We start from the raw sequence: 12,691 nt of genomic DNA on the forward strand, positions 1-12,691 counted from the left end.
GGAACAGTTAAACAGTCCAAAGGCGGTGTGACTATTGATGGATCAAAATATATGACGAGAGAAAATAAATAAGAGGAAAATTAGCACAAATGGGAAGGGACCTGTCAACTTGCAAATCATGACGGACGATTAACGTGCCCAAATACGTGTTCCCTAGTTAAAAAAACAAAAACAAAACAAACTTCTCATTTTTATAACATAAAAAGGTCCTGGCCTTGTACGCTACAAGTTTTGGATGTTGTCCGGTATTCAAAGTACGCTTTATTTTCGGTTTATCAAATGCAGTTGTCTGATTTTAAGCTGCTTAAAAAACGTGGCAGTTTTGTTGTTGAGATGAGACTGTAGCACCACTGAATAAGACGACCCCCCCCCCCCCCCCCACACACACACACATTTGTACTGAAACAGTCCTGCTGTGTTTGCTATTCAGGATTTCCTTAGAGTTCATTTTGTGCTGATAAGACCTCAGTGCTGCCATTTCCCCCCCGCACCCCCTTCTGGACTTTCTAATGCATTTGAGGGAGGGTGGGGAATTGAAAGCTTAAACTCCCGCATATTGCCGTGATTCTCTCAAATGTGTTTCGCTACATGGATGGCTTGCACAGATGGACACAATGGATTTGCGGTGCTAAAGAATTGTCCAGGTTTTGTTTACAGGATGCACCAGTTAATTGGGCCAATCCAGCGGCATTTCCTGTTAGCTCAAACATTTAAAAAAAACCCAACAACCTGAATACGGACACAGACCTCATAACATTGAAACATTTTGACATTGGAAGCCTTGCATGTAGGCTTGGAGCCAGAGCTGGCAAGGACGTGAGCAGTTTCAGCCTCCCCTTCCCCCCAAGTCAATTGGAAACAGAGGGTACTCACCACCTCATAGGATTGGCCATTTAGGGCTTGTCTACACTACCCGGATCGGTGGGCAGCGATCAATCCAGCGTGGGTCGATTTATCGCGTCTAGTATAGACAAGATAAATCGACCGCTGAGCGCTCTCCCGTCGACTCCGGTACTCTGCCAGAACAAGGAGCGTAAGCGGGAGAGCGTCTGCTGTCGACTTACCACACTGAAGACATTGCAGTAAGTAGATCTAAGTACGTCAACTTCAGCTATGCTGTTCACGTAGCTGCAGTTGTCTCTTAGATCGACCCCGTGCAGTAGTGTAGACAAGCCCTTAGATTGGCAGACAATGCCATTCTTGGTTTACTTCCTGTGTGCCAAGGACAGATGGGTAGAAAGAAGTTTTAGACCGCCATGAGATCTAAGGACAAGGGTTAGGCAAGTTTATTAAATATGGGTTCTAAATTTCCTGGTTTAGGAGGTGGTTTAAATCACCCCGTTGGTCATCTGGCCTAGGTTTTATCATTAAACATCTTAACCTTGGGTTCCATCTTTTTCTTATTTTAAGATCATAAGCTAAAATCTGTGTAGAGCTTCATTAAGGCCTTGTTTACACTTAGCTATATCAGCAAACCCTCCTAGTGTAGATGCCGTTTATGCTGGCAAGAGGACTTGTATGTCGGTATAACTGTGCCTACACTAAGGCCGTTGCCTGCATGACTTTATCAGCAAAGGACCGCACACCTAACCAACAGCTATGCCAGCAAAACTTGTAAGTGTAGACAGATCCAAGGGAGACTTTAACCCACTGAGGAAAGAAAGGAGTGTGCTCTCATGCAGAGGTTTCCAAACCAAGCTCCATGGCAAAACTGGCTGGTTTTGGGGTCCTGGGGGGTAGTGTTGCCTACTGGATCGCGCATTGGACTGGGACCCAGGAGGCATGGGTTCTGTTCATGGCTGTGCCACTGGCCTGCTGGGTGACCTTGGGCAAGTCACTTCACCTTTCTGTGCCTCAGTTTCTCCATCTATAAAATGAAGATGATGGTACTTTACTCCCTTGTAAAGCACCCTGAGATCTATGGATTCAAAGTGCTATAAAAAGAGCAAGGTGGCAGTGGTCTCTTTTACAGCCGCTCAAGTTCAAAGAAACAAACCTACAAATACAATAAACAGCCATCCACGGAAGCAAGTGCAGTCATTGCAACAGGGATAGTGTGTTCCTGAGTAGAGACGCAGGGGGTCTGCTATTCTGAACAGGAAAGGTGTTGGCCATGGAATAATCTCGTACTAACGTGTGGTCGTCCAGGCTGCTGTAACAGTACTGCCAATCCCCCATGCGTTCAAATATCGTGTGTCTGACTTAAATATAATAATCAAGCCAAGTAAATTTTCTTTGCTTTCTGGGGTTGAGATCAGGTTTTTCAAGCTTTTCTCCTTAACCATGAGGGTTGCTTTGTTGTTTTCTTCCCTCCCACCCCGGTGAAAGCTGTGATTCTTGCACTCACTACTCCAGGAGCTGGGGCATTGAGGGGAAAATGCATAAAATCGCAAGGGTTTGGAACACTGCTAGGTGGACAATTTGACTCAGACCCCTTGCTCTGATTCAAACCGGGGTTTCTGGGTTCTGTTCCCAGACCATCCGCTGATTCCTTAGGGCACCGAATAAGGTAGTATCTATGAATACCTAGTAGGGAAGGGACAAACCACTTCGCGGTTGTGTGGCTCGGTTTCCCTTTCTCTCAAATATCTACAATCCCTCTCAGTGGGTGTTATGAGGTTTTAATGATTGATGCCGATAGTCTTTTGAGATCAGGTGAACAGTGCTAGAGGTGTCCTAGGTTGGGGGTGAGGTCCTTTAGAATGGCTGTTTTTGTAAACCAGTTGTTATGGGGGGTCCATTTACTGAGCCGGGAAATACCCCACGAGCGACAGCTGTTGGGCGAGCAGCTGCTTGTGGTGCTGGTGGGGGGAACTGGCCAGCTTTTTCCTGGAGGAATTTTCCCCTTCAGTGTTTTCAAACTGGCCCTACATTGCTGCCCTTATCCTCTCCCTCCCTCCCTTCCTCCTCTTTTGCTCCTCATCCGCTGACTAGAGCACTTGACTGGCTGCTTTGTTTCAAACTTTGCTGTTCCATTGGCTGCAGGCTCAAATCTTCTTGGGTTCCTGCTCCAGTTCTTGCTGCCTTCGCTTTTTAACCCTTGCCCTTCCAGATCCAGCGGACAGGGTGATGTGGGAGTCCAGCTGACCTTCCCGATTTCTACCAGATCCGGATGTGCTTTCAGCCCCAGATAGGGCTGAAAAAAAAACCCCTATTAAATTGCTACCTGTCAGGTGATTGCATAGTAAAACGACTGTAATTAATGCCTGGAACACGTAGGAAGGTTGTCAAGGCCTGAGATAAAATGTGACTTGTTTTGTTTTCTGTTAACCTGAAGGGAGAGTTTCCAGTGTTGAGAGGTGGCTGGCGACGTGGCGTTCAGTTAAGCGGGTTGCTGCTCTGTTCTGCCGTTCCACTCTGGTTCCTTGTGCTAAGGAGTTAATGCCACTCCAGCTCTCTGCTTTTTTTTTTTTTGCCTTAGCTTCGGTTTCTGTTGCTGGCAGCCTAGTGAAGTGTAACTGCAAGATGATGAAGGGAAGGAAAGTCCGGTTTCATTGTGTCGATTGCAGGGAACAGACTCCCTGGGCTGAGAAATAGGCACTTTTATTTGTGTTGCTATGGGGAGCTGCCCATTTCTTCATCTGATAAGAGGGGGTGGGACCGCAGAATAAGAGTGGAAAGTGAGAACGCGTGGGGGTAAGGAACGGGAGGAAATACCCTGTTAATAAAACCCTATTCCACACACTGTGTGTGCACAGATCATATCATGTAACTGTGACTGGACGAAGGGGTGAGGTGGGTTAAACAATAAACAATTGTGGCTTGTTCAAATAAAATCTTGTTAGGTAGAGGTAACTGGGGAGATCTACTATCAGAAGGATTTGGGGTGGGGGTGAGGTGGAGGATCAGGTCACATCTAAGTCTTCCCACTTTTTGTTTGTGCGGCCGTGGTTCTCAACCTGTGGTCACAGCCCTTGGGGCTAGGGTGACCAGATGGCAAGTTTGAAAAATCAGGATGGGGGGTAATAGGAGCCTATATAAGAAAAAGTCCCAAATATCAGGACTGTCCCTATAAAATCGGGACATCTGGTCACCCTACTTGGGGCGGTCCATGGACTCTGTCAAAGGGGTCTGCGAAAGGCTTAGACTAGAAACTGACTGAACAGAATTCAACGATCTATACAGACAATAGATTTCCAAAGGGGTCCGCATCTCCCTTTGCAATTTTTTTTAAGGGTTTGCAATTGAAAAAAGGCAGGGCACCACTGCCACTTCCGTCTTGGGGGAAATCTGAATATTGCTGCTCTGTTAGCAGCCGGCAGGGCTGCCACTTGGGGTGGGTGTCTTTGGGTTGAAAAGGTGGCTTGAGGGGCTGGTCTTGACTGACTTGTTACACCAGCTCCTGTGGTGATGGGTGCGCTGTTAAATCCCGAAAGTCGGTCTAATAAAATATATTACCTCATCCACCTCCTCTCTCATCAATCGGAACACACACAACCCCTGAGGTCTAGCAGGGAAGGAGCAACTGGGATTGTGTTTCTCTGTCCTCTACTCCCAATGCAGCAGCTCCCTTGCCAAGAAGTGGGTGGTGCTGCTCCCCCCCCCCCCCCCCTACACACACTCCCTTATCCCCAGTGCAGACCAATTGCCATGGATTTGGGGGGAGGTGCCTCACGGCAACGTCAGAAATCTGGGTCTTGCTGAAACTGAGGGCATGCATGCAAGCAAGCTGGGGTCAGGAGTAGCTGAGTTAGCGACTAGACCACCAGCCTCCTTCTCCACCAAGGAACAGAGCAAAGGAGGAAATCTAATCTCTTCTGGAGGGGGGGGGAGGAATTGTTTATTTTTATCAGCCTTTTTTCCCCCCTGGCATGTTTTCCTGTGTCCTGAGTTAAGGGTCTTCCTGCCCCCCTGCTCGTTAGCAGAAGGATGGTGAAGGTGAGTGGTTTGCTGCCTGGTTGCTTTATGCTGAGTTCAACACCGGGCGTTTTTTCGTAAGGGAGAGTTGACTCTGGACTGTCTCCTGCCTGATTGGAGCTGGGGGCGGCTGTATTTCAGAAGAACAAGGAGAGTCTCCCCAGCTTGAAGACCGGAGAAATGGACACCTGTTAGCAAGCTGGCTTTTGGGAGGTCGGGGGTGGGACTTGTATCTGTCCCTTTTTTCTGGAGAATATATTTCCTGTCTGGGATGGGGGTGGGGGTTCCCTTTTCTTCCACGCTAAAGTAAAAAAACAAACAAACAAAAACCACCTCCGCCTTACTTTTGTCACAAAATCTAAGCTGCCCAGGCGTGTGTGTGTGTGTGTGTGTGTGTGTGTGTGTTTATTCCTGATAAAATTGGGGATGGGGAAAGTTCTCCCTTTCCGTGTCCCCTCCTCAACAGCAGTGGTAAAACAAGAGCTGACTGCCTGATACAGGGCAAGGGTTTGAACTTTCAAAATTAACCCCCCAGTACCCACACTACATTCAGTTTCAACCTGCTTTTAGGTTGACTGTATAGGAAGGCTTGTTAGTGTGTCTGAGTCAATGATGGGGAAAATTTAGTGACTGCTCTTGGGATCAGCTGTTTTTTTCATTGCACGACTTGAATCTATTTCCTTATGATAACTATCTTTACACCTCTTGTCAACGGTCTTGATTATCACTACAAAAGTTTTTTTCCCCTGCTGATGACCTGTTATCTTAATTAATTAGCCTCTTAGAGCTGGTATGGCATCTTCTCTGTATGTATAATATATATACTCTTCATATATGTTCCATTCTATGCATCCGAAGAAGTGGGCTGTAGCCCACGAAAGCTTATGCTCAAATAAAATAGTTAGTCTCTAAGGTGCCACAAGTCCTCCTGTTTTGTGTGTGTGTGGTTGTCACAAAACATCAGCCTATGGAATCTAGTTGACAGCGATCATTGGGATCAACAGAGGAGAGCAGATTTGGGAGTGATTTGTTTTGGGAGCATTGGGTGAAATTTGCGAAAAGGGGGCTTTGAGATCCTTGAATGAAAGACTACAGATGACCAAAGTGAGACCCTTAATTTTTGTCATTACTCTCCAGAAAAATTAAATCTTCTATTATGCCGCTGGCAGAAATATGGAGTTTGAATGCCATTGAACTTAAGTAGACTGATATTTGGAGTGAAAATTCCACGAGCAAACTCAAGACAACTGGGTAGATCTTTTTCATGCCAAACTCCTTTTGTGATTATTAAATACACCTCTACCTCGATATAACGCTGTCCTCGGGAGCCAAAAAATCTTACCCTGTTATTGGTGAAACCGCGTTATATCGAACTTGCTTTGATCCGCCGGAGCACGCAGCCCCGCCCGCCTCTCCCGGAGCACTGCTTTACCACGTTATATCCGAATTCGTGTTATATTGGGTCGCGTTATATCAGGGTAGAGGTGTATATGAAGAGGCTGCAGAAGAACGAGGTTGAAATGTTGTGGTTTGCCCTGAATTGCCTTGCTGTTCTGTGAAGAAATAACTTTCCCTTCTGAACACTGTTTTACAATGAAATTTTTCCTGACCCTGAGATCAGGGAAAGGGGGGTGGCCTGTTTGAATTGTCATCCCAGTTTTACTCTGCGGACAGTTGGTTTACAGAAGGCCATGTCTCAGAACGGATTAGCTGCTTGAGGGCTGTAGAATGGATCCTGAATCTTCAAATTTGTTAGTCTCTAAGGTGCCACAAGTCCTCCTGTTCTTTTGAATCTTCAAAGTAACCCTCAGTGTAGTTTGAGAGTAGCAGCCGTGTGAGTCTGTATCCACAGAAAGAACAGAAGGACTTGTGGCACCTTAGAGACTAACACATTTATTGGAGCATAAGCTTTCGTGGGCTACAGCCCACTTCTTCGGATGCCTCAATGTAGTGACGGCCTTGCAAGGACTTGGGTGCCCGGGCTTGTGAACAGCTGCGCTGATGGGTGTTTAAGGTTTAGTTAAATTTTTGATCATGCATAGCTCTTCTCATTAGCAGATTTCAAAGTGCTTTGCAAAGGAGGTCGGTATCGTTGTCCCAATCTTACAAATGGGGAACTGAGGGGTGAAGTGACTTGCCTAACATCACCTAGCGGGCCAGTGGAAGTACTGGGAACAGAACTCGGGTCCCCGGAGTGACAGTCAAATGCTGTAGCCGCTGGGGCACACTAAGAAGGCAGTTTTCCTCTTCAGCTTTTGGTAGAAGCGGGGTGTGTGTGGCGGGGGGTGGGGAGGTTGTATATGCCTCTGATATAACTTAATTTTTTATTTTGACATGATTTCAGTGAACCTTCTTTGCTATTCTGTCTGATCACTGCAAATGTAACGCATGTTGACTTTGTGTACGCGAGAGAAACTTACAAAGGGTTTCCTACTGGTTTAGTTGAGCTGGTGGAGAGCCATAGTGTGGACAGGGTTCTGGAGGTCACACCTGGTTTTTTTGGTGTGTGGTGTTGTGGTTTTTTTGTTTTGTTTTGAATAACATTTAATTAGACAGGTTTCAGAGTAGCAGCCGTGTGAGTCTGTAGCCGCAAAAAGAACAGGAGTACTTGTGGCACCTTAGAGACTAACCCATTTATTAGAGCATAAGCTTTTGTGGGCTACAGCCCACTTCATCAACATTTTATTTAATTAGACAGACTTCTCCGCAGGTTTAACTAAAACCGGCTCTGGCCGCTTTGTCTTCTCTGAGGCACCTTCTGTCTATCGCTGGTTCAGCTGACCTGATATTATGTCTGGTAGGATTTCTTGGTAAGCTCAACGGGGCAGAGATTGTCGGTCTTTTTGTTCTGTGTTTGTACGGTGCCTACCGCAGTGGAGCTCTGGTCCATGATTATCTCCTAGATGTTACTACAATACAAAAAACTAATTCCCACAGCCATGAGGAGCAGCGATATAGTCAGGAAAAAGAACAGGAGGACTTGTGGCACCTTAGAGACTAACAAATTTATTAGAGCATAAGCTTTCGTGGACTACAGCCCACTTCTGAAATATAGTCAGGGTAAACTGAGTTTACCTACTTCTCACAGGGGGAGCATGAGGTTTAGTGTAGGTTAGGTTTCAGAGTAGCAGCCGTGTTAGTCTGTATCCGCAAAAAGAACAGGAGTCCTTGTGGTGTAGGTTAGCTTACCCACTTTTGGGGTTTTTTTGGACTACTACACCATTGAGCGCCGATGTTCTTTTCAGAAAACAGAATGTGTTTAAAAGCAAAGGTAAACGTTGCAAATTGCGTGAAGTGGTGTGGGGTTTTTTTTGTTTTTGTTTTTTTTAAGGCGTTGGGGGAAGAGAGAACTTACTCCGACCAGTGTGTCCAAATCAGGATAATGCAGATCTGGTTTTGGAGTTGTTTTTTGAGCTTCATGTTGATCTGTTTATAATTTGTCCATACTTATAGCAGAAAACTTACCTACCAGTGTATAAAACCCCAAAGCAGCCTGTTTCCAGGCATATCTGAACCAAGTTTTTTGTCAACCCCTGTTTTTCTTGCAATCAAACTCTCTCCCTCTTGATTTTAGTATTTTTAGGTGAAGGTGGTGGTAAACTCTTAGCCAGGGCAAAACTCTTAACTCTTGGGTGTATGCTGGCAGGAAGGAGTGCACTGGCTGGTGTGATATTTATCCAGGGCTGCTAAAAGTGTTGGTTAATGGCTGACTAATTAAACAAGGCAGAGAGATAAAGGGAATGTGACCTGGGTTAGGATAGCAGGCTGAGGAATGTAGCTCTAACTGGAGCACAATTTGGTATCTAGCAGTGAGTGGGGAACAGCAAGGGGAAAGCTGGCTTCTTGGCAGGGCAGGGGAAGGTTTAGACCAGTTGGGCAAAATGATCATGAAAATTCAGCAGCTGAGGTACAAACTCTACGTACTGAACTTGATGATGGAAAAGCAAACCTTTCCCTTGCCTCTTCCAAAAAAAAAAAAAAAAAATCACCCTGGATTTATAGCCACACCGGTCCCTTCTGGCCTTGGAATCTATCGAGTTTGCCCCAAATAATTCCTAAAACATAACTTTTTAGAAAAAACATGAGGTAGAAATTTGCAAGGTTAGCTTCTATTCCAAGGTTGAATAATTGGACGGCAGTACCTTATCTCATGGCTCTTAAGAGATATGCTGATGAAAAGCCCTGTATAAGAGCATGGTGGTGTTAGTAATATACTAATATCGTGTGTGAGAGAGAGAGAGAGAGAGAAAATACATCTCTGGTAACCTCCCATTTACTTAAGCCAAACACCAGCGCTTTTGAAAATGCTACCCCAAAAGGAGAGTGAACTGTGCCATTTGGCTAGGAGGGTTTCTGCTTGTACAGAGAAACTTGACGGAAGATAATAGCAAGAAGCTCTCTTGGGGAAGTGAAAGGAGGGTGTGAGGTGATTACACTTCATTCAGTGCCTAGTTAGCATCTGAAACTTGTGATACTGAGTCACTTGGTGGAAGTGGGGTGAAACTGTTAATGCCCTGCAAAGGGAAGGCAGTTTTCCTGGGTGTTACAAAAGCTGACCACAGAAGACCAGTGTGACTAAGAGGGAGGCATAGTTGTGGGTACTGACACTTTTACTAGCACAGGTGACTATAGTCAGCAGCGGAGCCCTTAGCCCAGGTTTCGCTGAGCCAGTAACCAGGTAGGTGACAGTACACCTCTACCCCGATAGAACACGAATTTGGATATAACACGGTAAAGCAGCGCTCCGGGGGGGCGGGGCTGCGCGCTCCGGGGGGGCGGGGCTGCGCGCTCCGGGGGGGCGGGGCTGCGCGCTCCGGCAGATTAAAGCAAGTTCGATATAACGCGGTAAGATTTGTTGGCTCCCGAGGACAGCGTTCTATCGGGATAGAGGTGTAGTAGGTGGCTAGTGTCTGTGGATGCCGGGTCTCTGTAAAGAGAATGACTTGAGCATGAGGGCTGGGCGCTCAGTTAAATTTGGGGCTCTTTAATAGGACAAAAGGACATGGTGAAAATCAAGATTGTCTCCTATTGCTGTTTTTATTCAGCCTTATGTCTATTATGGTAGAGCCTCAGGGCGAGCCAAGATTGGGGCCCTCTAGTGCTTAGTGCTGTACAAACGCAGAGTAATAGATGGTCCCTGCCCCAAAGAGGATACAATCGATGAAGGGGCAGTATATGCTACTCCCTGCGAAGAAACTGGATGGAGGTAGAGGCGTCCGTGTGGGGAAAGATGTTCCCGGTTGTGACGAAATGGGAGTGTTCTTAATGTTTTCTCTGAATACTGTGTGGGTGCCTCAGTTTCCCCTATACATTTCTTAGGCTCCAGTTTGCATAAATGGCCGTCACCCTGTATCCTGGCAACAAATGGCTGGGGCCCTTCCCCCCCCCCACCCCCCTTGCAAGGGAATAGCTAAAGGTGAACAAAGAGATCAGGTGACCTCCTGGCCCGGGAAAGAGACAAAGGCCAGAAAGGAGGGGTTGGAGCGGGTTTCAGTTGGGAGCTGGCTGGGGACGGGAAGTGAGTGCAGATGTGGGTGTCTCCATTGCTGGGCCCCAAAATGGACCCAGCTGAGGGGTCCTGTTCTCTGTACCTACAAGCTCTGTTTTAGACCCTGTTCCTGTCATCTAATAAACCTCTGTGTTACTGGTTGGCTGAGAGTCACGTCTGACTGCGAAGTGGGGGGTGCAGGACCCTCTGGCTTCCCCAGGACCCCGCCGGGGCGGACTCGCTGTGGGAAGCGCACGGAGGGGAATATGCTGAATGCTCCAAGGGCAGACCCAGGAGGTGAAGCCGTGTGAGCTCCGAGGAAGAGGAGGCTCCCCAAAGTCCTGACTGGCTTTGTGGGGGAGCAGTTCCAGAGCATCGCCCGGGGACACCGTGACACCGGTACTCCACAAATACCAGCTCGGCCCTGTGCTCCATGAATACCAGATGGCTTTGAGATTCATTAAAGGATGTGGTGGGTGGGAAAGGAAATCTCCAAGATTATGAAAGTTCTTGCAGGCTAGGAAGGAGGGTCTGTTCAGGTGCCTGAAATACACAAGCAGCCATTGATGCCTTCCCGCTTCAAGGGCAGGAACAGGTGAGGAATTGCGATGTTTGGATGAATAAAAGTGTGGGAAGTGGGGACAGGGCAGCCGATAGTGGGAGCAAGTTACAGTAACGGAGGCCAATGAAAGCGTTAACATTGGGCCATCTGGCAGCAAGCTAGATCCTCTAGTGACGTTTGGGATGATACACTGGATATAATCTATTCTAGAGAGTCTGTTCTGCCCTTTCCCCCTGTATTCTTGGCCCCCTGCTTGCAATCTAATTTCAGTCACACCCCGTGCGTCCAGAACTCCGTCCCAAAGGATCCATTTGATAGCTTGTTCCTTGCGCTGGATGTGAAAAAGAGGCCTTTCTCCTTCTGTGGTCACGAACGGTCCGATGGCATTTTCGGGAAGAGCAGGGAACGCTCTTGATAGGTTAGGAGATCTGTGTATTGTTCCTGGCTCTGCCCCTGATTCCCTGTATGACCCGGGCAAGTCACTTAATAGCTCTGTTCCTCAGTTTCCCTAGATGCAAAGGTGGGGGGTAATACTCCTCTCAGCAGCCCCTGGGGTAGGCGTTAATGCATTAAGTATATACAGCTCTTTGAGATCCTCTGACAAGGGTGTTCTAAAAGGGCAGCATATGATTTATCTCCTGTGTGAATTCAAATGTATGTAATTCCACTTACTGAAAATCCCCTGCCGTTTTATTAGGCTACAGGCTTATCCGCTTCCTCTTCTCAACTATTGTGTAAGCTGCTGCGTTCTGTTCAGCAGCTGCCACGTTCCACCCAAGAGATGGCTGCATTTCAGTGAGGAGGGGGAAATGGGGTTTATAGAGCTGAGACGCAATAGAATGCCTGTTTTTGTATGGTGGGTTTTTTTGTCTTGGTACCTTACCTCTTTGTTGTGGGATTGGAAGAGTTTCCAGTGAAACGAGTAGAAGCAGATCCCAGTGGGAACTCGGGAAGGCTAAGTGCTGGAATTCAAGAATAGTGTGGGCGGGATCTCTGACTCCTGGCCTGGGTGGTGCAAGTGGGGCAGGCCAGCCGGTTGATGCTGGAATGCGATTCAGTCTTGGAAGGGGGGGAGGAAGCTTCAAACCAACCAACTGGCGTCCGTCCGTGGAAGGAGGTGCAATGAGACGCTGAGGAGGAGGGGCCTAAAAATAATAAATAAAGAACATCTGTGTTTGAAGTTGCTCCCTGTGGCTGCCACAGAGCCTCCTGCAATACACCGGTGGAGATGAAGTCCCAGGAAGAATGGCCTTGTAAGTTTTCTTTTGAATGCATCTTTGCTTTTTCCCTGTGTAACTGAGTCTTCCGCCAGCAATACCCAAAGCTTTTAGCTAGATTTCAAGGATGGGATTTTCTGTGTCATCTCCTTTCACCTGCATGTTTCTTCTAATGTAGCTTGGGGCCTTGTAAGTTGCACAAGTAAATGCTCCGTGATCCTTTCTGGCTGCCTCATATTTCAAAGGAGTTTGCTCTGAGTACACCTCTCTAAGGCCTGGTATCCTAGTGGTTGTATCTATGATGGCCAGACGTATTCTGCGTTTTGTTAGTGGAGGTAAATAGGGACTGAGATGTTGGGCACTCCAAACAAATGACAAAGAGACACAGTACAGCTAGGCATACTGCATCTTTGCGATGTGACAGAATTGAAGTCTGTTTAAATATTTCAGCCTGAGTTAGCGGAATGAGAGCTGATCGGACATGGGTGAAGTATCTATGGCACACACTTTGTTGGTAGGTGCTGTAATACAAAGAGGTTTTTTTGGGGGGTGCTCTGTCAGCCTCCA

At 47.1% G+C, this 12,691-nt stretch overlaps 1 protein-coding gene across 3 annotated transcripts in view; it reads left to right on the forward strand.

Moving 5' to 3' along the window:
- PAK4 (p21 (RAC1) activated kinase 4) overlaps positions 1 to 12,691 on the forward strand; it is a 99,337-nt gene that overhangs the window by 36,930 nt on the left and 49,716 nt on the right. Inside the window, exon 1 of one of the 3 annotated variants that reach the window (XM_008173187.4) lies at positions 4,594 to 4,878. The exons of 1 other annotated variant lie outside the window; for it this stretch is intronic. Coding sequence is in view for 1 of the 2 variants with exons in the window: in XM_008173186.4 (XP_008171408.2) it covers positions 12,136 to 12,160 (25 nt within the window). In the remaining variant the exon portion in view is untranslated. Of the gene's footprint in view, positions 1 to 4,593; positions 4,879 to 12,015; positions 12,161 to 12,691 lie in introns of those variants that run through there. One more of the 3 variants, XM_008173186.4, reaches the window with a different exon arrangement.

This window comes from Chrysemys picta, chromosome 17 (genome assembly GCF_011386835.1).
Source record: "Chrysemys picta bellii isolate R12L10 chromosome 17, ASM1138683v2, whole genome shotgun sequence".
Taxonomy (NCBI): domain Eukaryota; kingdom Metazoa; phylum Chordata; order Testudines; family Emydidae; genus Chrysemys; species Chrysemys picta.